Source organism: Opisthocomus hoazin, chromosome 8, assembly GCF_030867145.1.
Source record: "Opisthocomus hoazin isolate bOpiHoa1 chromosome 8, bOpiHoa1.hap1, whole genome shotgun sequence".
NCBI classification, from domain to species: domain Eukaryota; kingdom Metazoa; phylum Chordata; class Aves; order Opisthocomiformes; family Opisthocomidae; genus Opisthocomus; species Opisthocomus hoazin.
The window spans coordinates 1513795-1540351 of NC_134421.1; the positions used below are offsets into that span (position 1 = coordinate 1513795).

Sequence of the window (26557 nt, forward strand, 5' to 3'; positions counted from 1 at the left end):
CAAGCCTGCTCTGCTCTTCTTGCTTGGGTGTTGTGGGACTGTGCCTTTCGTAGTGTGGCCGCTGCCATGTGCCTGCCTTGCTGTAGCCCCCAGCTCCAGGCTCACCTTCCCTCATGGTCCAGCCAGCCGCTGCTGCTTCCTCACAGCTCTGATTGCTGTCTACCTCCCTGATGTGGCTTGTGATTCTGCCTCAGCTGACAGCAACGGAGTGAAACCACAGTGGGAAATACAGTTGTCCATCTGCAGAAGACACATTGATCAGGTAGAAGATAAAGGAAAGAGCTCTCGCATGTTATGATGCAAAGCAGCGATAGGCAGCATTCCCACACGTATGTGCCACATACCAAAATCTTAATGTGCCCTAGAGCCGTGAGGGCTGTCTCTGACACTGAGGAGGGCCATGGGAACGGGAAATTTTAGGCACATGGAGATAATGGCTCCCCAGGGCTCCTAACATGTCACTCTAGAAGGTGCTATGCTAGATGTGGAGTGGGATCCCAGGGTAAGCCAGAGGGATTGGTCCATGCAGCCATGCCTTCTCCCATCGCTGATGATCCAGGTTACACAGCGGACCTCGCAGGAGCACACTGCCCATCCTGTTGAACAGTGCATTACTCACACAGGAGCTATTCTCAGAGCTGACAGTGAGGTTCAAGAGCCAAGGTTTGCTCACCAGTGATTGAAAGAAGATGGACTTGAGCCATCTGTTCCCAAGGCAGGCTGAGAAGAGGTTGTATTCCCATGACTGACAAAAGACATTGGCTGTTTGGCTTGAAGACCCTACAAGCCATATCCTTGAAGCCTTTGTCTGTGACTCACTTTCTGAGGTCAGTGATCTGATAGCTTTCTACGATGGTATGACTGGCTGGGTAGATGAAGGGAGGGCAGTGGATGTTGTCTACTTTGACTTCAGCAAGGCTTTCGACACTGTGTCCCATAACATCCTCCTAGGGAAGCTCAGGAAGTGGGGGCTGGATGAGTGGCCAGTGAGGTGGATTGAGAACTGGCTGAATGGCAGAACTCAGAGGGCTGTCATCAGCAGCTCTGAGTCTAGCTGGAGGCCTGTACCTAGTGGTGTCCCCCAGGGGTCAGTACTGGGCCCAGTCTTGTTCAACTGCTTCATCAACGACCTGGATGAAGAGTTAGAATGTACCCTCAGCAAGTTTGCTGATGACACCAAACTGGGAGGAGTGGTGGATACACCGGAAGGCTGTGCTGCCATTCAGTGTGACCTGGACAGGCTGGAGAGTTGGGTAGAGAAGAACCTGATGAAATTCAACAAGGGCAAGTGCAGGGTCCTGCACCTGGGGAGGAACAACCTCATGCACCAAGTACAGGCTTGGGGCTGACCTGCTGGAGAGCAGCCCTGTGGAGAGGGACCTGGGTGTGCTGGTCGATGACAGGTTGACCATGAGCCAGCAGTGTGCCAAGAAAGCCAATGGGATCCTGGGGTGCATCAAGAAGAGTGTGGCCAGCAGGTCGAGGGAGGTTCTCCTCCCCCTCTACACTGCCCTAGTGAGGCCTCATCTGGAGTACTCTGTCCAGTTCTGGGCTCCCCAGTTCAAGAAAGATGAGGAGCTACTGGAGAGAGTCCAGCGGAGGGCTACAAGGATGATGAGGGGACTGGAACATCTCTCCTATGAGGAGAGGCTGAGGGAGCTGGGCTTGTTCAGCCTGAAAAAGAGAAGGCTGCGAGGGGACCTAATATATACTTACAAATACCTGAAGGGTGGGTGTCAGGAGGATGGGGCCAGACTCTTTTCAGTGGTGCCCAGCGACAGGACAAGGGGCAACGGGTACAAACTGAGGCACAGGAAGTTCCATCTGAACATGAGGAAGAACTTCTTCCCTCTGAGGGTGACGGAGCCCTGGCCCAGGCTGCCCAGGGAGGTTGTGGAGTCTCCTTCTCTGGAGATATTCAAGACCCACCTGGACAAGGTCCTGTGCAGCCTGCTCTGGGTGACCCTGCTTCGGCAGGAGGGTTGGACTGGGTGACCCACAGAGGTCCCTTCCAACCCCTACTATTCTGTGATTCTGTGATTCTGTGACCTAGGGGTGATGCAGACCCAGCAGTGTTTCCTGTGTGTGCAACCCATTTGGCAGAAGTCAAATCCAAACCAAGAAGCATTTCTAATAGTGCAGAGGGTCGGGGTGTCTTTTAGCTTCCTAGCCTCTCTGAACGTGCTGAAGTCCAAGCCTCTGCTGGCTTTGTTGTCACTGTAGCTTTTGCTGCCATCTCTCTGCAGTGGCACACAGCAAGCTGACCCTCCACGCAGAGGCTGCAGCAGAAAGATGGGCTGTTCAGGGTGCTGCAAAGCACGGTGTGATACACCCAGCTGAAAGACGAAGTGAAAAACCCACATCCGCAATCCCGATGCTGCTGCCGCCTCTGCAGTCCTTCCCCCCTCCTGCACCCCACTGCTGGGGACTGTGTCCACGCTCTCTTTGCACTGCTGCTGCGAGGGACTGAATGGTGGGAGTGGGCAACCAGCTGTGGCAGCAGCAGGGGCAGGCAGGGAAACGAGCTGGAGGAGATGGCAGCTGCCGCCTCCAAGAAGCCCGAAAGGTTTGAAAAAAACTGGTTCGCAGATGGAACTGAAACTGAATCACGACGAATTCACTGAGAGCACTAAGTGGTGGCCACCAGCTATTTAAGGCTTCACACGCATCTGATGTGCAGCTGGGCATAAAGAAAAGGTGTGCCTGCAGGCTGCACAGACGCACCCATGACAGCTTTAAAACAGGGCTTTTGAGCACTGCTAGGTACAGCTGCAGCAGCTGAGAGGTCAGCATGGGCTAGAAACCACGGAATAGCTGGCACATTTGATGAAGGAGCAGGGCATGACTGGTGCCCCTATCAGCCCTAGCTAAACAGCAAGTGGGACTGAAGCCAAGGAGTTTAAGATTATTTCAGGAGCCAGTCATGACTGGACAGGAACTGCAATAGCGGTCTTGTGGACAGACACACAGAGCTATTGCCTAACTTCTAGCCAGGCAACCCACTTTTCTGGTAGAATTCAAACTAGCTGAGAGATACGTCGGTGTGGAAATGACCCCTGTAACATTCCTTGTCGGTCCTTTACACAGGGCAAATCTTCCTATACCATGCCTTGGTCCCGAGGAAGGTCTGAAACCAGAGCTGTGAATGCCTGCTGGCACTAGAGGAACCCAGGTCCTCCCACAAATGGGGCTGCTGGCTGGTGGCAACCATACCCTGGCTTGCGTTGTCCTGTTCTCCCTCCTTCCACCCTCCACATCCAGATGGAACCTGCCTAAAAGCAGCTGCAGTCTTATTTCACCAGTGCTGGCCCCCCATCATTTTTGTTTTCAGAGCATGGACCACATTTTAATAGAGACCAAAGCATCTCAAACACCTTCTTATTTCCTAGCACAACCTTTGCAACATCTGTACAGCACTCTCCTGGCAATGGCTGCGATTGCTTACATGGAAAAGACCCATTAAAGAAGTATTTTAGCACCAGACTTTGGTCTTGTTTTTCCAACTGAATTTGATGGGATGAACCAGCGCTGCAAATCTCGGAGGCCCTCTGGCAGGCATTTCCAAGACCCCTGCCTGGCTCTGAGCTGCTAGTTGAGGTCCTTCACACAGCATTTTAACCCCTCTCAATGCTCCTCCCTGGGAGCCTGTCTCTAGCTCCTGGCTGCTCACCGAAGAGACAGTTTTCTAACTGCCTAGCCTGAATTTGGTTTTATGGTTCTAACGCCAGGCTTTAGTACTCCGAGATAATTACAGCAATTCCCTTCCTTTCTTATATCGTTCCCTTGGAGGTGCTTGTAGGCAGAACGCTTGTCCCTACTGAACCGTTCTTTTTCCACTCCACGCACTTCCCTGTGTGCTCCCTCCCTGTAACTCCCATCCTTGGGTTGCTCTCATCAACAAATAGTTGATGCTGAGCATGGCTGGGTCATCTTTCTGCTCCTCTGATGTCCCTCTGGGAGCAGGCTCAAGACTCAAGAAAAATCCCATCCTACTGAGGAGCAGGCAAGAGGCTGCAGCCACCCATCAGACACGCTGCCCTGGCTGGGGTTTGGAGAGCACTGGGGAACCCTGGCTGATCCCTGCATGGATGCTGGGACTGATCTTGGTGACACAAAAAGGTGAAGGCACAAGGAGAGGAGGAAAAGCTGGCGGGTGTCCAGCTGGGATTTTCAGGGGACCTGTCCACCCGCTTTCAATCTGTTGCAGTGGTGCCAGCTAATGAAATGTAATGTGTTATTGACCAGATTCTACTTTCTCTGCCTCAAAAACAATCTTTGTGACTGCTGCGGGTTGTTTTCAATAATTCTTGGTTTACGAGATCTTTCTTTTATTAAAAAAAATTATAATAGTTAAAATTTTATTGAATTAAACCAAATGGACTTTGTTCTCCCCTGGAAGCTGTTTACGTAACATCTGTTTTAAATAACATTAAAGCTCAGTCCATTCAACTGTGCAAAACAAAATGGTAAAGTGACAATATTTGTTGTGATTTGAAAAAAAAAAAATCAGACCTTACCCACTGCAACCTGATTTACTCCCCAGCCACAAGCTTAGCCCTGTGCGCCCAGTGCAGCCTTTTAGATTGATGCCTGCCTGGTTCACACAGCTGGCAAAGACTGGGCAAATAATTTAAAGCTACTTTTACAAATTACTGTTTTCTCCGATAAAAAAACCCCAAACATTAGTGAGTAGAGTTTGCAGTGTTGTTGGCATTAGGTGCACGGAGCTCTAGAACAGATTAGATACCCAAGCTCCAGTGTGTTCCTGGGACAGCCTGAGCGGGGCTGAAGAGCTCCCCTGCACCGGGAACGCGTGCCTAAGCATTTCTTCCAGGATATTTAAAAGCTGCGTATGCACATCGGGGTGAGCAGGGGGGCTGCAGGAGGGATGCCCCCGATCGCCTTGCTGGCAGTCAAGGGTGGGTTAAAAAGTCCCCCTCTATTCTGTGCAGGAGCTGGAGGGGTTCCCACAGGTGACCTCACTGCTTTGGCCCCCGGTTCCCAGCCCAGCTCCCTTCGGCTGCCTGTGTCCCATTTTCTTACAACCTCCCCTGCCTCCTCCTCCTCCTCTTTATATATTCATGAAGTGGTAGGGACGGGCATAAATAAAAGCTGAGTGAGCCGGAGCAGCAGCACAGGAAGAGGAACTGTCTGCGCCAGCGGGTGCCTTGCTGTGCACCGCTGGGACGGATCCTGCCTCTGTCTTTGCTGGGACAGTGCCAGCTTGCAAGAGAGATAACTGTTCCCTGCTCTCTCGGGCGGCAGCTGGATGAGCTCTGGATGCAAGGAGGAGTAAAGATAACAGCAAGTAAGTCAGTCTCACCAGGGATAAGATAGCACCTTTTAGGATGTTTCTTTCTCTAAGTTCAGAGCCAGGCCTGATGTGGGGCTGCGTCCACCCCCTCTCTGTTCTCAGCAGGTTGTTCCCCCAGCACGCCTTAATCTCCTGGGACCTACTGACGGGGTTGAGGGCGTCCTGGTGAATCCACAGGTGGATATGCTGGAAGCAGAAGATGTGTGCAAGCAGGGACTTACTACGTAATTCACAGGGGACCATTTCAAAACATCGAGCCTTTCTCCAGCCTGCTTTGGTCTGGAGAGACCGGTGTGGAGGGTCACTAAAGCCTGGCGCTGAAGGATTATATTGCAGCTGTGCTTTTTTGGGAAGGGCAGAGATCTCGGAGTTCACATGTGCCTGTCTCTTGTGTTCTCTTATTACTTCTATGTCTCCCTTCTGTCCTCTTTCTTCTGGGATTGCAAGGAAGGAACATGCCTCTGTTACTGCAGAGGAAGTCATGGGGTTTTTCTGCCTGTAAATTAACCCCTCTGATAGCTGGAATACACTATAAGGTCTTATTTTGATGACAGGGAATCAGGATCTTATTAGCTCAAGCAAAACAAAACAACCCACCCAAAAAGAACCTCAAGTGCTATGGCCCCCTGCTTCCCTCCCTGGGACGCTGGCAGCACAGCCAGCACCTCACCACCAGCACCCCTTATTCTGAGGTGACTCCAGCCCCACTGGCAAGCCAGAGTCCTGACCTCACTGATCCCCTATTCCAGGGCTAGACCTCTGCCATCGTGCAGGTCTGTATGATGTGCTGCCAGCCTGATCCAGGGAGCAGTACCTCCTCTCCACCCTGCCCACAGCCTTGCTGTGTGCAATCAGCATCACAGGGAGTGTGTGAATGCATAGCCCTAAGTACAGGGGACATTAGTACCAGAGGCTCCCCCAAGTACTGAGCATCCAGTTAACCCACTACATCTGCAGGACAGGCCAAGAGTTTAATATCTCAATGGGTCATTGCTAAGATGTCACCTTCTGACCTGTGCTAATGCTCCAATCTTCTCTTCCTGCGTAGGTGCAGCTTCAAGATGATGCCTCCATCTGGGCAAGGCATAAGGCTGGCATACCTTGTCCTGAATTTGGCTTCCATCTGCCTTCCCACTCCACTCTGGAAGGACCGGGACTCCCTAATGCAGGAGGAGAAAGCCCATCAGATGGGTGGCAATTTGGTGCTTAATAGACAGGAACAGCAGCTCAGTACAAAGCTCATAAACCTCAAGAAGAAGGAGGTTGCAGCAGCCATAACTACGGGACAGTTTCCTCCAAGCATGCACTTCTTTCGGGCAAAAAGCCTCATTGATCAGAGCACAGTGTTCAGCATCTTAAAGCGCATGCCAAAAGGTAGGCTTGGCCTAAGAGATGCTCCTTTTATTCATCTTCCTCTCACCTTTTGCTTTCTATGGCAGAGCTGGGACAAAGCATGAGATGTGGCAGATGAGCTTACGAGAGCTGTAAATCGTGCTCGCTGGGTTCCACAAAGACCCCCTACTTCTGATCGTGGGGACAAGGCAGGGGGATAGAGGAAGAGGGGGAGGAACTGGATGAATACAGGTTTCTGGCAATTGTGGCATTTAGTATAACTTACAGTATGGATCCTTCCGCCTTTTGAGTGTGGAGAAAGGACAGAGGAAGCAAAGACAACAAGATGTCACAAACATCCATATTTGTTTGCCATGTTCTAGACAGGGTCTTTCCTTTTTCCACATGCATATACCACAAATGTGCTGCCAACCTGGTCTCAGCCCACACCTTAGCCAAACATGCTGTATCCTCCAATAAGTCTTCCTGTAGGTGGTTCTGTATCAGACCTGGAAGTCTACTGCAAAGCCTAGGTGCGCTAGAGACGAACGGTGCTACTTCCAGCACTGCAAGTTTCTTTACTTACTGAATGCAAGTCAAAGCCTGTGTTCATGTGACCTATGAGATACAGCATAAAAACTACTATGTTCTCTCACCTCATCTTTCTTAATCAGGTTGTGGTCTGTGCACTTACAGGAGCTCTCTGTTTGTCAGCGCAGGCGTTTCTCCTCGTGACGTTAGAGACGTCATTTCTCCCCCATCGTGCAGCAAGCTATGTGCTAATAACCTGCCCTGCCCCAAGAGGGTTTCTGGACTCTGCAGCGCACACAGAGTTTCGAAGGCATTGGGACCATTGTAGGTTAGATAGTGGTATGAGATTGTCTGATACCTTCACCTCACCATACTGTGCATCTTCTGGTGAGCAGCTGGGACACAGCAGCATCTGAAAGCTCAGTACTCTGGGTTGCAGTTGTAAAGGGGGAGAAGATATTTTTAGCCAAGGTGAAATCCAGACCACCTAGGCTGGGTACCAGGAAGCCTAATGTCTCCATGTCCCCGAGCTGCTGACAGTTCAGCAGAGAGGCAGGAGGCTGAGGTGATCACAGGAGGAAGGCCCTGACTCCTGACTGACAAGTTTCTCCCTCTGCATCTCTGATTCAGTAAGGTAGTATATGAACAAGGTGCCTTCTTTAACTAAAGATACCAGACAGTTGCAGCAAACATTGTCAATACTCCTATGACTCTGAACAATACGTCCACCCTTCCAGGCTGTGCCTTTTTAGTTTCAGAGTCCCATGGCGTTGCCCACATGGCTGCCTGGAAACAGGTTGGTGACCAGCTTTGGAAGACCTGGAAATTGCTTCACAGGAGCGTTTTTCACTTGCAAGGCTGTGACACTGGCACATGGAAAAGAGCTTTCTTTCTCACTTTCCAGCTTCTCCCTCCCAGCCTCTGGTGTGTGTTGACGATCCTTGGCTTGCAGCATCCTAATCTGTTACCATAAATGACTGGTATGTCAGAATTGTCATTATCCTTTCATTGCTGAATTGAACAGTAAGGAATTTAAAAGTACCCCCCTCTTCACCTCCAGTGGGGTATCTTTGATACCAAGTAGGAATCAAAACAAAAAAATAACACTTTTCAATACAGAAGATGTTAGAATGGGTTCTCAGAATCTTTGCAAAGGCCATAAGATTTTAGGGCAAAGTTCATATCCTTGTTGCTGTCTGAGTAGGACCTAGTCTTAGAGGCCTCGGTCTTGATCAGATCACCTGGGAATTACTGTTGTTTCAAGCGCTCTTGTAATTTATATTGCTGCTCACATAGGAAAGAGGTGGCCATTGCCAGTGAGAGGAGGTTCAGATCTAGACAGCTGTGGCATACCCATTCTGTTGCACTAGCTCTGAGAGCAGCAACCGCAGTTGCTCAGCATCTTAACAGTCAGACCCTCTGTAGTGGGAGATTACAGACATTATATTCCATGTTAGATTAGTCCACTATAAACTATAGTCTTGAAGTTTGTCTAATGTCACATACACACCGGTCTTCTGTCTTGTTCTTGCTGCTCATGTTCCTCCTTTACCTCTAAAGGCAAAGCTATTTTGACTATGAGGTCTCCCCTGGACTAGTAAGATACCTATCTGTAAGACTTCAGCTCTCACAGTATCTTCCCTTTACAAAGGTGAAGTTTAGTTCAATCACCAATAACGTAAGAAGTCTCTGCAAAAGGAGAGACTTTAGCAAAACAAAAGGATGGGCTGAGGAAGGTGAGGATGCAGAGGATGCTTCCTAGGCCAGGCAGACTGGCAGTTGGCGACATACTGCACAGTAAAAGAGCATCCCAGAGGCCCTTCATGCTGGCCAGCAGTGGATGTACAGCCTAAGTGTGAGCATGCCTTTGATAAGGCATGGAAGTAGATGGTACTTCTGCATCTGAGTGCAATTCCCTGTTGTGTCACGGTCTGGGATTTTGGTGTATGCCAGAGTTTCAGAAAGATGAAAGAAGAGACAAACTAGATGCAAAAAATTGAGGCTGGGATTCAGATAGCTTAGATGCAGAGGCTTGCTTCTGGCCTGCCAGTCAGCTAGCATGCCTTGTGAACCGCTGCCTACTGTGCAAGTTCCTCTTTAAACTAGTGGGGCCTGAGCCAGCTCACAGCAAAGTCTGTCTGAAAGACCTTTAATAACTCAGAGCATTTTCCATCCCAGTGGAGAACCAGAGCTGCTTATTGATTTCCCCTCTCCCTCCGCTCTCAGGGAGCTGTCACGCTCTGCCTGCCCCACGTTCAACGTGGAGGGGGCCACATGCCCCAGCATAGGGGAGGCAGTGCAGCCGCACAGTCTCTGTTGGGAGAAGTCACTCACAGCCATCTAGAAGCATTTCCGGATATCCCTGAATGTGCAAACTCAAAACATTATCACATTAAACCTCAGTTCCTTCTTTTCAGCTGCCTTGTCTCATTAGGATACATTTTTCCTCCCACCAGGTGCTGTCTTACACCTGCATGACTATGCCATCTTGAGCGTGGACTGGCTGGTGCACAATGCTACCTACCTCCCCGACTGCTATATTTGCTTCACCCACACAGGCACCGTTCGGTTTCGCTTTTCCAAGCCTCATCCTCCTAACCCAGTGCCAGGCCAGTGCTCCCAGTGGGTTTTGCTGGAGACTTACCGGAAGCAGCTGCGCAACGTGACCGAGTTTGATAGCAGGTGAGTGAAGAGGGGTTGCAAGCCTGCCAGTACTTCATGAGAGCATTGTGTAGCCAGCAGGATCATTCTGTGGTCCAGCTTTCCCATTTGCCTGCTGCTCTGGAAGCGGGGAACTTCATTCAGTGCTGCGTACAAAGAACAAGCAAACAGCAACATAAGAGCTTGAAGGTTGCAGCACTAAGTGGAGCAGAGTAAGAGACCATCAAAACTGAAGTTTTCTGTGCACCCTCACGCTGGTCCTTTGCACACCATCAAAGACAGTGGGTTAAGTAGATTTATGTGACCTGCCCCCACCTCTCCTCAGCACCCAGGCTCGATGTACTCCCAGCACAGAACAGGGGTGCATGGTGAAAGACCTTGTCTCATCCCCTGAGGTACCCAGGAACAGGAGGAGGAAGTCAGGTAGCTGATGAACAGGCTCTCCCCAACAGCAGAGAAGTCTTTCGTGAAGTCATTGTCTTGATTCAGAGCAAGAAGTTGGGCAAAGTACTTACGTTAGTTACTGCACTAGCAAAAAAACCCAGAACAACCCAGAAGAAAACCCAACCCAACCTCACCCTCCAAACACCAGCCTTGTTTTCTGAGGCCTGTCTGTGTAGCCCCACTGGTACTCACCACACTGAAGCATGAGGCGCTCATTCCCAACAGGGCTCTCAGGCAGCAGGAATTACGACTTGCCCTCCTGCCCTCAGACAAGGGGTTGGGTCTCAGCCTGGACGCTGGGTGAGCCAATGAACCCTACACACAGGTCCTCCGCCTGGTAGCACTCTTCTCCTCTCAACACCCTCCTGCCAAAAGAGCTTCTCCCCTTACAAGTGAGGCCTCCTACAGCTGTCCAGGAGCTCACATCTCAGACGGATCTCCAAGGTACCACTCACTCTCTTACAGAAGCTCCCCTCTCTGCAGGCAGCTCCTGCCTTAACTGCTGGCAGCCTTTTATCAGAACCAGGTGTTACTTGGCTGCTCAGCAGCCCCCTACCATTTAATCACTTACGGGTAGGTGGGAACAGCGGGGCTCCCCCTGCAGCCGGTGGTGGTAGGAAGAGGGAGCTCTGTCTCCCCATCCAGCAGCCGTTGATCCCAGGGCTTTTGCCGAAAAGGCCAGGAGGAAGCATGTAGTTCTGCGTGGCGTGGGGGGTGGGGCTGGAGAGATCACGCTAAATAATGCATGAAGTCAGACACTGAGTGATGAAGGCAAAGGAAAATGTTGAGTAGCGATCCATTCAGAGGGCACCGCCATCCACAGCACCACAGGGGCTGGGGTCCCATGGCAAAAAATAGCATGAGGTGTCATGTAATTAAAGACAGTATTGCCATGCTGACACCCAAGGAGAAGGCTGGATTAAGGTGATGCAGGTGACCCTAATAACAGCAAGTAATTCCTAAGCAAAACTTGATGGGTTTTACTGTAGTGCTCTTCAGTGAGGGTGTGTGCTCTTAAACAGAGAACTTTTACGGAGCTGGTATCCCCTCCACATGGAGGCAGTTTGGGCTCTGTGCCCTACAGCTCTGGGAAAGAGGTCACGTTGAGAAGCTGAGGAGCTCCCAGACCTTTGGCATGGTATTGCCTTCCCTCCCCAGCAACAGCAAGGGGCAGGGCAGAGGGAGCTGACCCTCTGAGGCACCCACCAACCCTCTCCTATGGAGGTCCAGAAGGGTAGGAGAAAGTAGTGCCAAACCCAGGGCTCTTGATCTTTTATATCCTGAGGCTCAACTGCCCTGTCACATGATGGAAGAAATAAGATCCAGTGAGAAGTCATTTATCTATGCATTCCAAAGAGAAAACTGGTTCCCCATTAGCACTGGATATCTCAGTACTGTCTCAGGGCCAGCCCTTCATCGGATTTGTTTTCAGTGGTATTTCCACAGCGTGACATCCCTTTCGGGGCTAAGGCTAAAGGCCGCCGCATCCTACACACCTAGGAGGGTGGAGCTGTGCATTATTTAGTTCCCTGTGTTCCTGTTTGGGAGCATGACTTCTTTGCAGAGGCAGTGTTATCGCTTTCTTCTTTTTTTCTATTAGTTGTCTGACAACGTCCAGCAGCCACAGTCAGAGCAGGGCTTCAGAGTGGCAGGCACTGCACAGGGACACAAGGCAGACCCCGCTACAAAAGCCTCCCCATGGGCAGAGGGGAAACCGAGGCAGAGACCAATGAAGGGATTTTCCTCAGCAAATGCATGCCAGAGCCGGGAACGAACTTGGGTCCCTTGCACCCTGTGTGCTCAGGCTTTACTCATTTGGGTACGTTGTCCTTCGTTTCTTGCCCTTCTGTGCTCATCAGCACAAAAACGCAGAGGAGTCCTTGCACATACTGTGCGAACATACGAACGACAGCCACACTGAGGAGCTTTCCTTCCTATTTTCATCTAATCCTGGGCTACTAGTCTAGGGGTTAGGAATGTTTTTTGGCCATCTGGAAATAGGTCTCTAGCCAGGAATAGGCCCCAATCTGTTCTGCTTCTTAGTTTTTGGAAACTCTCCCAGTCTCTTGAGCATGTGCATCCCAGGCTACCTCTTTCCTGCACTCCTCTTTGCCCTTGAGCACTGACAAGCTGAGAGAAAGCAGATGTCAGAAGAAGGAACGGCTGGATAGTTGGGTGGTTTCAAGGAAGCGTCAAGGGAATATGGCAGCAGGGAAGGGCTCTCATGCAAGACAGGGTGGATCAGCGAATGTGAAGGGAACAACAGAAATGTTTCCAGTAGGCTGCAACTCTTTCACCTTATGTGCATTTCTGACCAGGAAGGGGTGAGGGAGAGAGGTATCTGCACTGCATTCTTGCTGTTTGCATTTTTAGGTGCATATACATACATACACATATGTGTGTGCGTGGTTTGGAAGGAAGTCTTTTTGTTTGTTTCACTCAAAAGAAGGTTTAAACATTCCTATTCAAAACACATGACTTATGGGCCAAGACCCTGGAGTATTCTGTTACTGGTAAGCTTCCAAAAGGATGCTATTATGAGAGCCAGGAGACTGTGGGCCAGGAGACAGAGAAAGGAAGGGAATTTTGCTTTGAGAGTTAAAAGACAAAATAATCCTCACTTACCTACTTCACAATCAATTATGATACAGGAGAACACTATTTTTTTCCTCAAGATGCAACATAGTGGCCACTGTCTCTAAAGCAAGAGCTCACAACAACCATGTCCCTAGTTATTTTGGGAAACAGTGTTGACATTCCAGATACTTGTAAAGTACCACCCCACACCCTCCGACAGCAACCCGAGCATTAAGGCCGTGCCCAGCAGCGCAGCTCTGCCGGCCAAGCAGAGCTTTCTGTCGCCAGGATGAAGTAATCTGTGAGGCAGCTGACAGCATGGCCAAGGCTGTGGGGACAACTCCACTGGGCGCTAATGGCTGCCCAGACCACCATCACCTGCCCCTCTCTGTCCTTCGACTGCTTTATCTCACAGAAAAATAGGGCAGTATGTGCATTACAAGGGAAAAAAAAAAGAATAAAACCCACTACGGAAACAAAGCACTCCATTACCACTACAAGTCTCCCCTTGGGGAGAAGAGGGGACAAGAGAGAGAAAGCAAATGAACCACATGTGACAGATGTTAGTCACACTATTTAATGCACCACTGGAAGACATTCAGGTACTATGGTGAGGAGAGGGGTATAATCACCCATCAAGAACAGAAAAAGAAGCAGGAAAAAGAATCCCTTTAAAAACAAGGTAACAAAACCATTCACTTCTGCATTATATAGCACAAGAAAGCAAAACGGTTAGGGGAAAATAAAAAAAACAGGAGAAGAGAAAGCAAAACCACAGTTAAAAATAAATAATCCTTAGCTGGTCGTTTGAGCTATGCCCCTTTGGGCATATGCATTGCAATAGCACTGTTCAGTACATATATGACATGACATGGAAGGCTATTTGTAGTCTGCACCTGATCACTGGTGAGGGCCCATTCCAGAAAAGCAGCAAAAAAAAAATGTATTTACGAAGCTTTTCTTCATCTACATGAGCTACTGGTGGCAAAAGCCCCTGAACCCTTAGGAAATTATGCAGTTATCAAGGATGGGTTACTATTACGCAATAAATCTTTAACTGTTATAGGGATCAATAATCAGTCTCCAATATGGATCAATAATTAGTCTCAAAGGGAAGGGGATTATAAAAAAAGCACAATTTGATTTACGTGCTTTTAGGAGGAGGGTGGTGTGGAGATTTATTGCTGTTTCTGGCCAAAGAGCACAGGCTAAGTAAACAACCACGAGTTTGTACAGCTAGATTTAAAGGCAGCGAGCGGAACCCTGTGTGTGCGCGTTGCTGGAGGAGCCCAGTTCTCACAGGACAAGCGGAGAAAGCTGTGGGAGCCCGACCAACTGCCCGTCTTCACCTGAAACGAAGCTGCACAGGATGGCAAGAACGGGCTTGCGTGGCCTTTTGATCCATGGGGAGGTCTTTCCCTCTGTGCTTGCACTGCTGGTGGGAACAGCCCCGCTCGGCTCTCAGCTTTGGGCAGATACTCTCTGCTGGCGTGCGAGGCTGGCAGGCGCTGCCCTTCGGCCATGGCTGAGGCCAGCAGGCGAGCAGACAAGCCTGCTTTCCCCAGCTCTTCCCAAACAAAACCTCCTCTCCCCTCCCCGCCAAGCTGCAGCACACCCTCTCCGCTCTGGCAGCTGGATCAGCACCTTCAAGATGCCCCTGGCTCCTGCATTCCTGGTTTCTAGGGTGATGCTACCGTGTCTTCTGCTGCTGCGTGCTCCACAGTGCCCGCCTGAAACGCTGTCCGCCCCTGCCATGGTCCAGCTAGGAACATCTGGTTGCATGGATCACAGAACAGCAGCTGGGGTTGTCCTGTGTCCTGTGATAATGGCACCAAAGTCCCTATCGTAATGCATGGGAGGGCAGAGCTGAAGTTGCTTGTGGGAACCTTAACTCTGAATTTTCCTGACTGTTGAGCATTTAAAGTCTCATCCTCAATGTGGTACAAATGTCTCTTTATGTACAGTTTTGCTTTCTAAAATTGTTCCTGGGAAAGAAGTTAAGAGAGTGAAGAAGAAACGAAACTGCAGGCACTGGAAGAGGGCCCTTAGAGAGCAAAACAGCAGGCAGATGCTGGGGGAAACGGGCTCCATTTTATGGGCGGGGTGAAGGGACTCAAAAGCGATGTCCCTGCCCAGGATGTCTTAGTTTATGAGTTTGGACTAGATCATATTTTACATCCGTAGGAGGGAGGTTTTTAATTCCCGCCACAGAAGCCTCCTGCAAGAAGATAACAAGCACAAATCAAACCCACATCTCCCGTATAACAGAGCAGAGCACTGCACGAGGAGGGGGGCAAGACATCAAACACAAAACATTACTAAAGATCAGTAGCTGTTATTAAGGGGAAACAATATACTCGGGTGAAGGATGAAGCACAGTTGAAGGTATTTCTGTCTGAACCTGCTTAGCCCCTGACACTAGATAAGCATCAGGCATGGCCGGACTGGTAAGCCCACCCACCTGCAAGCAACTAGCTCCATAGCTTGCTGCGACGTCTTCAGTTTGCCCACCCAGGAATGACGTTAATCACCCCCACATATTGCCAGTTAGACTTTGCCCACCAGCCTGAGAAATATACTACAAACTCTTCTTCAGGTGGCCCCTGGCGGAGGGAGGAGAGCTGTTGCCAGAGGCAAGGCTTCATGCGGGATGAAGGCTGTCAGCTTGTCAGAGGACAGCATTGCGGCACAGACATTCACCCTGTCCTAAATGCAAGCTGTCACCCACAACGAGATAATCTTGCCATTACTGGCTCCCTTAAACTCTTCTTGATAAAACTACCCACCGCCTCTCTGGTCTTCTGAAAGAGGCTGATACGCCAGCTGAGTCTATGACGGAAATAAGTACATTTCCATCTCACTAAGGAAAAGCCAGGACCTGCGATTCTTGTCAGTTGTATCCCAGCAGACAAGTCTGAAGAAGTTATCAGCAAGGCAGGCAGGATATCAGGTTTGTTCCACTGGGGGCGGAAAGGATTTCTAATTCACAGAAATTTTCTCCCACTTATATTAGGCGACATATTTCAACAATACGAAGGTACCAGGACAAGTAACGGGCTTAGTAAGCAGGCTGATGGTGGCCCAGTGCATGGCATCTCCTGGAGACTCTGTCTGCCATTAGGTGGTGAATAGAGGGCTGGGTGTCCTAACTTTTCACATGCATTGAAGATGTTTCGGAGAGTATGTTGTCTGGAGGAGAAATGTACTAGCCTACTTTCAGATTAAGGACACCCCTGGGTAGCAGAGTGCAACGCTTATGATACAAAAGCATCATACTGGCATTTGTAACTTCATTACTCCCCAAGATTTTGCCCTCAGAAAAGGAAGGGGTGGGTACATCGAACATCAAGTCATACCCAGCTTGTAGCTCAAAATGTAGCATACGTCTTTTTGCCTGTCAGAGGGTACAGCTATTATCTGCACCAGCCATTAAAGGAATAAATACAGGTGGCAGAAAAATTGCCTGAACGCTTGCTGGTCCCAACAGTCATTGTTATGCCTATCTGTATTGCAGTGCCAACAGGCTCCAAGTTAGATATTTGGCCCCTATTGTGGCAGGAACAGCTTTGCACCTTTTCTTGGTCCTGCGCAAAGAACACGTGCATCCTTCAGCACAGCTGCTGCCCTGCTGCCCCACAGAGCACGTGGGTGGGAGAGACTCTTGTCCGCAAAGCTTGGGCTCTGACAATAAAACTCATGCCTGTCCTGGAGGAGTCCTACTTCCTCCTGAACAACCAGCTGCCAGCCCACGGCTTTTTGCATGCTGAAAGCCAGTTGACTTATTTGTTCTTCTCATTCTTCCCTTTCCTACAGCTTGCTGAGAAACTTGACCCTGGTGACGGATGCCCCTGAGCTGGCCTACCCTTCTCAGACTGCCATTTGGAAACAATTTGAAGAAGTCTTTCTCATTGCCTCTGGACTTATCTGCTATGCACCTGTGTTCAAGGCCTATTTTTACCAGGGGCTGCTGGAGTTCTATGAAGATAACGTACAGTATGTTGAGATAAGAGCTATCCTGCCTCCGGTACGTATTTTTGGCTTCTCTAGTATTCTTTTAAATCCTTATTTCCCCATAACTGCTCTCAAGCCCTATCTTGAATTCAGTTTTTGGATGTTTGCATACCTGCCCTTCTAAGGATGCTGGAAAACCTTGATCGTATTCAAAGGTCTTTATTGGAGATCTGCATAGGCAAGGGCTTAAAGGGAGAGATGCTTTGTTCTTAATGGTTAAGGAAGATACCTGCTGTGGCAACAGCACAAGACTGCATTGTACAGCCTGACTGTGAGCTGGGTCAAAACCTTCGGCGGGGGGGTTGGACTAGATGACCCACAGAGGTCCCTTCCAACCCCTAACATCCTGTGATTCTGTGATCTCGGCTGGTCTGCACCAGAATCACCTCATCCGTGGCCGCTCTTCTGGAACAATTTCTGATCTTGAATAGAGGCTAATTCTGGAAGTTATGTTATTTTAAATCTACAGCTTATTTCAGAACGACTTCTCTAAACAGGCGAGTAAACCAACTGGCAAAGCACAGTCTTCCACAGTCTGCAGACAACCTAAGGTGTCGGCTGTGTGAAGTGCTCTTTTCATTGCCACTAGCACTAAAATCTGTTGGTAATAGTTTAGACCTTTCTCCCTGCACATCACCTGGAGCCAGTGAGATGGTCCTACAGCCCCACACTGCCCCAATGCCTTCCCAAGCACCAGCAGACCCCACCACTGTTCTTTGTTCCCACTTTCGCAGTGGCAATTTTGACATATTGCAGGCACGCCTTTTCCACGCAGTTCTCCAGACCAGCTCCAATCAGGGCAGTGTGGGGGTTGGAGCTCCGTCAGAGAGGCAGATTCCTTGCCAAAACAAATGAACTGGGGCTGCCACTCCTCACTACACCGTCCACCTCCATATTCTCAACAGTCCGTTGCAACAGGAATGAAGCTGCTGTGCAAGGTCCATCTGGCAGCACCCGAAGGACCAGGTGGCAGTGGCAGGCCGTGCATGGGAGTGCAGGTCCCAGCTTGCTGCTGGCACCGCAGCGTCGGGCGGATGGAGGAGCCACACTGAAGTCCTGCCAGTGGCCCAACTCCCAAATGTGCCTGCCAGCAACTTCCTTAAATCATTGGCCTTGCACGCAGTGGCTGGCGGGCTCCGGCCAGCTGCAGATAAATGTCTGCACCCCAGCAACCACCGCTGCTGCCGGGCAGGCCTCCACAGCCACCCCCCTGAGCGGGCGGGCAGGTGCTTGTGACAAATTTGGAAGCTGACCTGGCTCTGTGCCTGCCTCCACCCCAACAGCTGGGGAAGCAGGGCTGCCTAAACCTCCCGTCTCGGGGCTCGGGCTCACCCCGTGGTCAGACAGGGCTCAGTGTCAGGGCTGGGCGCTGGCACTCTTACGGCGCCCAAGATGAGAAGGGTGTATTGAAAAGCAAAAAAAATAAAAGGAGGGGGAGAAGACCACAAAGCTTACATGTATCTTACTTTGCTGGGGATTAGTCATGAACCAGTTGCTCTGAACTCCGTCACCATCTGTCTTTGGGGTTCCTGGAAAGAGAAAACAACAGCAATGGCAAAATTCCTGCGCCGTGAGACATCACGAGTGCTGGCACCCCCCCAGGTCACACAGGTTTCCTGGCCAACAGTATCTGCGATGATACAAGTGTGTGGGTCTGACTGGAAAATACCCTACATTTACCGGCAGCCCTTAGACATGGTTGTAACATCTTTTGAAGAGACACTTGGCAGGGAAGATTTCCTTCCCATGCAGCACCTAATGCTGGCTCCAGGCATGGGAGGCTCCAGAGCCACCGGGTGTGCTCACGCCCGGCAGCTCGGCGTGCTGCAAGGTCCAGGCAGGCGGAGAGCCTGCAGCGCAGCCAGGGCTGCGAGCACGCTGGGCTGCTGGCCCTGATGGGCAGTGCAGGCAGGGAAGCGCCAGCTAGGCTGGAGCAGGGCTGAGAGGGAAGGGAAACGCTTCGCTATGAAAACCAAGGTGAGCAGGGTGTGAGGGGAACAGCGAGATGCTTGTGTGGCTGGAGATCTTCTGCCAGGCTTGGACAACAGCACTGACACTCTGCAAAAGCTTGCCTTGCAGCAAAGCCTGCCAGAAGTAGCCCCTGAAGTAACGTAAATGAAAGTTGGGATTTAGTGCATAACAGCAAACATTGTAGAAAAGCCCCCCAAACCCAGCTGTGTTTGCAAATTCAGCTGTGTAAAGTCTCACATTCCCACGGGCTGAAGCAGGAGAGCTTCCCTCTGAGCATCTGTGGCTACCCCACGGCTGCTGGTGCCTGCAAGGGGGGTGCTACAACATAACGGGGTGCAGGGGCTTAGCAAGGGGCATTGCTGCAAGGGGCAGCACCAGAGGGGAAGAAGGTGGAGTGGACCAGTTGAAGGGTGGAAGAGAAGGGTTGAAAGACAAAAGAAAGGCGAGAAGGATAAGAAGAGAACAGATGGAGCGATTTCAGCCACTATTTGTGAGCGACTCCATGCAGGGCCTTTGAGGGTCAGTATCAACGGGGGCGAGCAGGGTCTACACCCCTGCTGAAATCACGGCAAAATCCCTGCGTATAGCCCGGGTAGTGAGCAACTCACAAAGAAAGTTGATGAGACAGAGCTTGTCAAAAGGATTATTTTTCCCAGTTCGCAGCCAGAGAACTGGGAAAGCGTGGCAAGACTAAATGGCCGACTCAAGGTCACGGAGCAGACCTCTGGCAGAGGGGAGCAGAGCTACCCAGCTGATAGCTTATGGAGCCCAGTCCTCGCATGCCTCGGGGCTGCCTTGGCTGACAGACTGCCACTGCAAGGCACAGAGCAAGCGTGAGCTGCCAGACGGCTGGACAAAATGCTCCAGCATTGATATAGACATGAGTAAGAGGTCATGGTCTCCTCTCGACACTCAAGAGCACTTGCTTGCCATATCTGAACATGGAGAAACTCGTTTCTTGTGTAACACAGGAGGGAGGAAAACCACTCCTTGGTTCTTGCCAGCTGGTAAAGGCTTCAAGAAGAAAATGTTCTGCACAGATTTAACTGCTTTTGTCTGCCCTGTTGCCAGGACCACAGCACATTGCTTCTCCCAAGATTTTCTTCTGCTCATTTCTCCCACCCTCCGAGAAACCACCTCTTCCAACTTCTGCTTGCCATGTGCTTTTTGTCCTGCAGGTGTACGAACTAGACGGCACCCGGCACAATAAATCATGGTCCGTGGCAACCTATCGGGAAGTGACCAGGCAGTTTGTGGAAGAGCACCCTGACTTTCTTGGAGCCAAGATTATATTTACAGCACACAGGTAGAGGCTGAGCGGGGCTAAGAGCGCCTGTTCATGGCTGGCTATGCTACGGCGGAGGTGGGGAGAGAGGGCTCCAGGCAACGCTGGCAGAAGCGATGCTGAGGGCTAGGCTGAAGCGCCACAGTTGGTCAGCAATGCCAGCGTGCGTCATCAGAGCCGGGGTGCTGAGTCCCAGAGCATTCCCTGGCACGTGTAAAAGGCTGAGATGAGAAATCATCTATATAAGTCTGTGTACGTGTGAAGTGCCCAGGGTCAGCTGATGGCGTGTGCCAGAGAGCACTGTGAGCCCTGGCTGCGGGAATGAGCAAGGGGAGTGCTGCTTGCACGCGCGCATGTCCAGGCCGTGCATGCTCCCTTCCCAAGCCTGGACATACTCCCCCTCTCCGTGGAAAATGGAGCAGTGATAGCAATGCACGAGTATGGGCACTCAGTATTGCAAAGGTCCTCGTGGGATCCTGCAAACGCTGTTCTCCTGGCAGCCTTGGTATGGTATGTTTGTGCTTGCTGTTTGCAAACAGGGCACAAGGCTGTTCTCCAAGTCAACCAGATGCCACGAGGTCATGTGAGGTGATCCTGAGCAAATATAACAGACCTCTCAGCAGCACTCACTCACCCCAGCTTGGCCTCTGACCAGCTTGGGTAGGGACAGAGTCTGTCTGCAAAATGCAGTGTGATCTTTAAGTCCAATACGGCTGGAAGAAATCTAAATTTAAATCTCTCCTGAAATGCAACTACCATCCCACCTCCTAGCAAAACAGTTGAGAGGAAAAAAAACCACATTCAAACATTTTCTCTCCATGCTGTTGTGTTCTCTGCTTGGTAGATGGGAAAGCCAGTGAGTCTTGGACAAGCATGCTGCAACTCAAGTGACAGCAGGGTCTAGCCAGGCATTTCCTGGTCATTGCGGGGTTTCCTTTCACAATATCAACTTTCTGCTGCTGTTACTCTGGAGACTTGAGGCTGGTTGTCAGATTCAGCAGCAACGTGTATTTTGGAAATATCCCTGGGGGCCCCATTTCACAACTCAAACCCAAAGAAGGAAGGCCCACGGGAGTGAGCCTCTGCACTACTTTCTCTTGCTCTTTAGGAGGCTGAATGTTTCCCAGATTAAAGAAGCCATCGTCACTGCCATGGCACTCAGAGCCCGCTTCCCAGACACCCTGGCAGGCTTCGACCTGGTAACCATATTTCTTCCATAGCTTCGCATTAACCCCTAGCGGTGCAATAGAACTACATGTATAATATGGCATATAATAATATAATATGGTCAGATCCTCTACAGCTGTGCTGAAATCAGTGTAAATTAATTGCAAATCCTCCAGCTAAGGATTTTGTTACGGGTAATTGACAAAATCCTCTGAAAGCAGCAGCTCCCAGCCCCACAGCACGGTAATTTCAGTACAATTGGCACCTCAGCAATATATAGTTACATGTCCCACCGTCTTCCACAGCATGTTCAAAAATACCTTTCCCCTTTCCCCTAGGTTGGTGATGAGGATGAAGGTCATTCTTTATGGGACTTGAAGGATGCCCTGACCATCCCGTATTCCCTGGGGGTCAACTTGCCGTACTTTTTCCACGCTGGGGAGACTGGTAAGCACGGGGACTCAAGGCCTGTTGTCGCTCGCACAGGCGAGAGGTGAAGTCCTGCAAAGCGCAGCAAAGTAAGCCTGGCTGTGCGAAGATAACAGGCGGGGTGTGTGGAGGGGTGTCTGTGTAGTCGGTTTTCCCTGTGCTTCTCCCGATCTCAGCTTGGTGCTGTAGCATTCCTACATGGCACCTCTGCTACCTGCTACCTGCTCTTGACTGTAGGTGTCACGTAGCTCAGCGTCTTTGCTCTGTGTGTAACGTGGAGTCATGCTGCAAAGAGTTATTGCTAGCGCAGTTCAGCCAGTTCCTCCTCAAAGCAGCACTCCCACCCACAGCAGCAGCAGAATTCCTCAGCCATTATTTTACATTTTAAAATGAAGGAATGTCTGAGCCAGCCTCAAGTCTTAACTGAACACACTCATCAATGTAACTGACCGTTGCCCTTCATTCCTGGGGCAATTTATTATTATTTGCAACATATAATTCAGTCCGTATGGGTGGTATTTATCCTAAACATGCATGACAGTTGTGTCTAACTAGTGCATCAAGCTTATTACACGTTGACATCCACAGAGATGTCTACAGGTGAACTAGTTATCCCAGGCTCCCTTTATAGCCATGGAGAGTAACAGGTATTTCTAAAGCATGACACACGCCATCCTAACGCACAGGCCGTTCTCCAGAAGTGATTACTTCTCTCCCTTGACTACGAATGGAGACGAGCATGATAAGTTTAGCTGTTAGAGCAATACTATGGATATCTAAAGCCAGGTCAGATGAGTGGGTGTCTCTATGCTGGGCAACATCCTAGGCAGATTTGGATCCTTTTTGCACCGAAAATGCGAAGTGGGAATTCAGAGCATGAGCAACTGAGACCCTTGTTAACAGGACTGTCTGCCAGTTTGAGAAGATCTATTTCCTTTCAGCACTGCAGTGATTCTTACTTCTCTCTGCTCAGACTGGCAGGGCACCTCTGTAGACAATAATGTGCTGGATGCATTGCTACTGAATACCAGTAGGATTGGCCACGGACTTGCCCTCATTAAACACCCAGTAGCCAAAAATTTGTCTCTGAAGAAGGATATTCCTGTGGAAGTCTGTCCAATCTCCAATCAGGTATGTTGGTAAAAGCTTAGGTCTTGGGGCTGGGACACAGGAATAGGATTTACCACAGCAGCTAGGAGCAGCAGGGAACCGGGGCGAGCTAGATGTTTTGTTGCACGCAGTCTGGCTTGGTTTCCTTTACACCATATTACCCTGCAGTCTGCCAGACAGACACGTGGTGCGTATGTACAAGGCTTGTAGTGCCAGTCGGCTCAAAATCATTTAAATTCCTATCCAGAGGAACCTGGGAAGGCAGTCCTCCCTAGTGGAGATGAGGCCCAGAGCCAGGGAGGTGCCTAAAGAGATATAACAGAAAATACTTCAAAGCCAAGAGGGCCAGAGGCTGAGAAGCTGGAACTGCAGCTGGAAGCCCTTTCGGTTTTGTAGAATTCATAACCAGGGGAAAGTCTTTTGCAACACATTAGTGTGGTGCACATTGTCCCCTGGGGTGCAGCAGAAAGGATGCTCTAGGGTAGAGATGTACCGGTGTGAGCCTTGAAGGAGAGAACCCTGATACCAGCTCCAGATGGCCTGGGCTAAGTGTCATGGCAAACATGCAACCAAAAGACTGTTCCTGAAATGCTCCAGTCAAATTGTTATAAATAAGCCAAAGTTATTCAACCCACTGGCCTCAATTTGGGCGATCAATTTAAGAAACCAATCTCCTCATACAGCCAGTGGAGACAGGTTGGCTGCTCCTGCACCAGTTCAGAGCAGAACACCTAACACACTCTGAGCAGCCCTCTGGAGACTCTTCCTCACCAGTGACTGCTTGCTGACACAGGCAGCTATAGCAGGTACGCGGTGCCCCCGGTGCCATAATGCAAACACAGCTACAGCAATCATCTTGTGTGGTGTTGTCTTCCACCCTTCCCCGACGAGGTCCTGCTGTTCGTAGCTGACTTGCTGAGCCACCCTGCAGCCAGCCTCATGGCTGAAGGCCACCCCATTGTCATCAGCCCTGATGATCCCCCCATCTTTGGGGCAAAGGGCGTCTCCTATGACTTCTACGAGGTGTTCATGGCCATCGGAGGGATGAATGCTGACCTGAGGATGTTAAAACAACTTGCACTCAACTCCATAACGTAAGTTCCTCACTTCTCTCATCTAGCCATAGTAATGCAAAGGGGGCTACCAGCCTGCTCTCTGGAAACCCACCTTATTTGGGTTTTGGCCCCAGAGTCTCCTCTGCCACACGAAGTGGGCTTCTGCTAGTCCAAAGATGCCTTTGTGTGTCTCCTTTAAGAGCACAACACAGGGACCCCAGAGGCTCCTCTGCCCGAGCCCTTGACTGTCTTTCTGTAAACTCAGTTTATTCCACCTTTTCCATCCTTTATGAAGTTCCCTCCAGCACCCATTCCTGGGTATGGGAGAAATGCTAGGATTTTGTATCGCTTGTCTGTTTCTGCCCAGATCTGACTTGCTGTGGTTTTTACCATGGCCCACCGAGGAAACACAGGGAAACAATCTACGAGCATGTAGTCTGAGCGTGTTTACCTGCTTTGTCTGTTTACCTGGATAACTCTGAATGTCCCAAAATGTTTTGGATATGGTGCCCAGGGTCTTTCTGCATATTGCTAGAGTCTTGTCTGTTTGCCAAATCCCATGCCAATCCTCAAGCCAATCATAAGTCCCTGCAAGGCCAGGGAAACAATGAATACTCTTATTTCCCACCAATTTGGACCAAGCCCAGAGGCCATCTGAAAGCAATAGCAGCGCTGTCTCTTCTGTCACTTGGTGCCACCCAGCAAGTCTCCAGCTTAAGCAGACTGAGCTGTTTGTCCTCATGGTGCAGGACTCAGTAGTTGTTGATAGGGCCGTGATGCTTCTCGTCGCAGTGTGAGCCCAGCCGGCAGGAGCTCAAGGCTCTTAAGACTCTGTTACTTCTGTGCAGTGAAGGCATGTCCTGCAAGAGTTAAATCTGTTGCTACTTCTTGCCTTTTCATTTTGGTCACTGATCTTGAAATAGCCACCCCCTTGTCTCCTGTCTGATACTGACTTTTCTCCTCCTCACAGATACAGTGCCATGCAACTGGAGGAGAAAACCAAGGCCAAAGAGGTCTGGCAGAAAAAATGGGACCAATTTGTGGCTGACCTCTCCGACAGCTTTTTGAGGGAGCTTTAGAGGGGAGGAGACTCATCTCAGAAGGCATTTGACAAGCCAGAGCAAGCCAGGCTTATTGCTAAGAGGGAGACTGCTTCTTCCATGGGACCTGAGCAGATGGATGAACCTCAAAGTCTCACCTGGCAATGGGTGATTCTGATAAACTAGGCTTAATGCTAAGAATGAGCTGCGCTATCCTGTGAAAGTCACGGACTGGAGGTAAAATGGAGCAGTGAGCCTTCATAGAAGCAACAAAAGAACATCCTGCTCAAAACAGTCAAAACAATTAAAAATATCCAACAACCAAATCCTGACATTCTTATTCAGGAAAAACATGCTTTCTCATTAGAGCTAGTGGGAGATTGCCAAGAAGAGGATCTCTGAATTTCGCCTTATCATTACAAAATGCAGACCTTGTCCAGAAACAGCTAAAACAAACATCCAACCATTTGGGCCACTGACCTTCTGGAGAGCAAGAACTGAAAATTACTCTTGTTATGTTTAACCCTGGGCCTGCTGCCAAAATAACACCACTACGTTGAAGAACCAGTCATAGGCCTGATGTCTGCTATTTCAGGATTTACCATGGCTGGAAACGAGCTAATGGAACTTGCTCCCAGAACATTTAAGCCTGGTGGCACAGTGATCATAAAGCCAGAAAGAGGTGTCTCACTTGCCGACATTTTTTTTCCTGCAAAATCTTTTCCTGTCCTCTGGTCACAAGGAAGCTAAAACACTTTTCATCTGAGAAAAAAACACCCTGATCCAGCTTAACTAAACCTGTCCCCCTGCACTGGGCCATGTTAACACAAGCCTCTGTATTTATAGGAAGCACCTTTTGATTTCAGGGGGTTCCACTACCAGCCTTTGTTGCCTAACTCAAAGTGCAAACACGGCCTTATTCAGCCTGTCAGACAGATTGCCACCTTGGTGGAGAGCTACTCTCACACTCTGGATATCTAATATGTCCACTTGGATCTTTGTATTTTCCAGCTCTTTGGCCAAAAGGTATTGCAGCAACTACACAATAAATAGTGCCTGGACAAGCAGATTCCCTTGCTTAACAACATCAAAAACATCAGGAAAAGAACTAGTTGAAGGGTGATTAGAAAAAGAAATCTTAATCAGCATGCTAAATAAATTCAGCAAAATTCTTCCGCACACGTATCCCAAGCACGCAGCCAGGATCAACCAGCACCTCTCCCTGACTTCAGTACAATTATGCTGCTTTGTATCAGCCAAGGGAGAATTTACAAAAGTTCCTGCTGAAAGACATCTCCCTCCTCTGAGCTGCAGACTTGTGAGGGCTGTCGTTTCCTGATTTAACCAGCTTGGGCAAATTGGCTCTCTCTGTCTTTTCTGTTAATTGTCCAAGCTTCCAGGCCATAGCATTTATTTCCACTGAACTTGGTTAAAATACCTTAGCAGGAGGCAAATATACTTACTACAGAAGTGGATCAAGCGGCGCAGCCTATGCATCCTGTGTTAAATTGCTCACATTTCACAGGCTGCAAGTTCATCTCCAGTTATCTCAGGGGGAAAAAAAAAAACCAAAACCAACCCACACTGCAAACCCCACAACAAAAAACAAATAAAACCACAACAAACTGAA

The 26557-nt window shown here is 49.8% G+C and overlaps 1 protein-coding gene across 5 annotated transcripts in view; it reads left to right on the forward strand.

The window, feature by feature from the left end:
* Nucleotides 1-26557, forward strand: part of ADA2 (adenosine deaminase 2) — a 47019-nt gene extending 20462 nt beyond the window's left edge. For 4 of the 5 annotated variants that reach the window (XM_075429382.1, XM_075429385.1, XM_075429381.1 and 1 more), the window contains 9 exons: nt 6363-6688; nt 9634-9859; nt 16673-16883; nt 20020-20147; nt 21235-21325; nt 21632-21740; nt 22696-22853; nt 23724-23926; nt 24858-26557. In XM_075429382.1, coding sequence (XP_075285497.1) covers nt 6376-6688; nt 9634-9859; nt 16673-16883; nt 20020-20147; nt 21235-21325; nt 21632-21740; nt 22696-22853; nt 23724-23926; nt 24858-24966 — 1548 coding nt within the window. In that variant the 5' untranslated portion in view covers nt 6363-6375 and the 3' untranslated portion in view covers nt 24967-26557. Of the gene's footprint in view, nt 1-5122; nt 5309-6362; nt 6689-9633; nt 9860-16672; nt 16884-20019; nt 20148-21234; nt 21326-21631; nt 21741-22695; nt 22854-23723; nt 23927-24857 lie in introns of those variants that run through there. The other variant, XM_075429383.1, reaches the window with a different exon arrangement.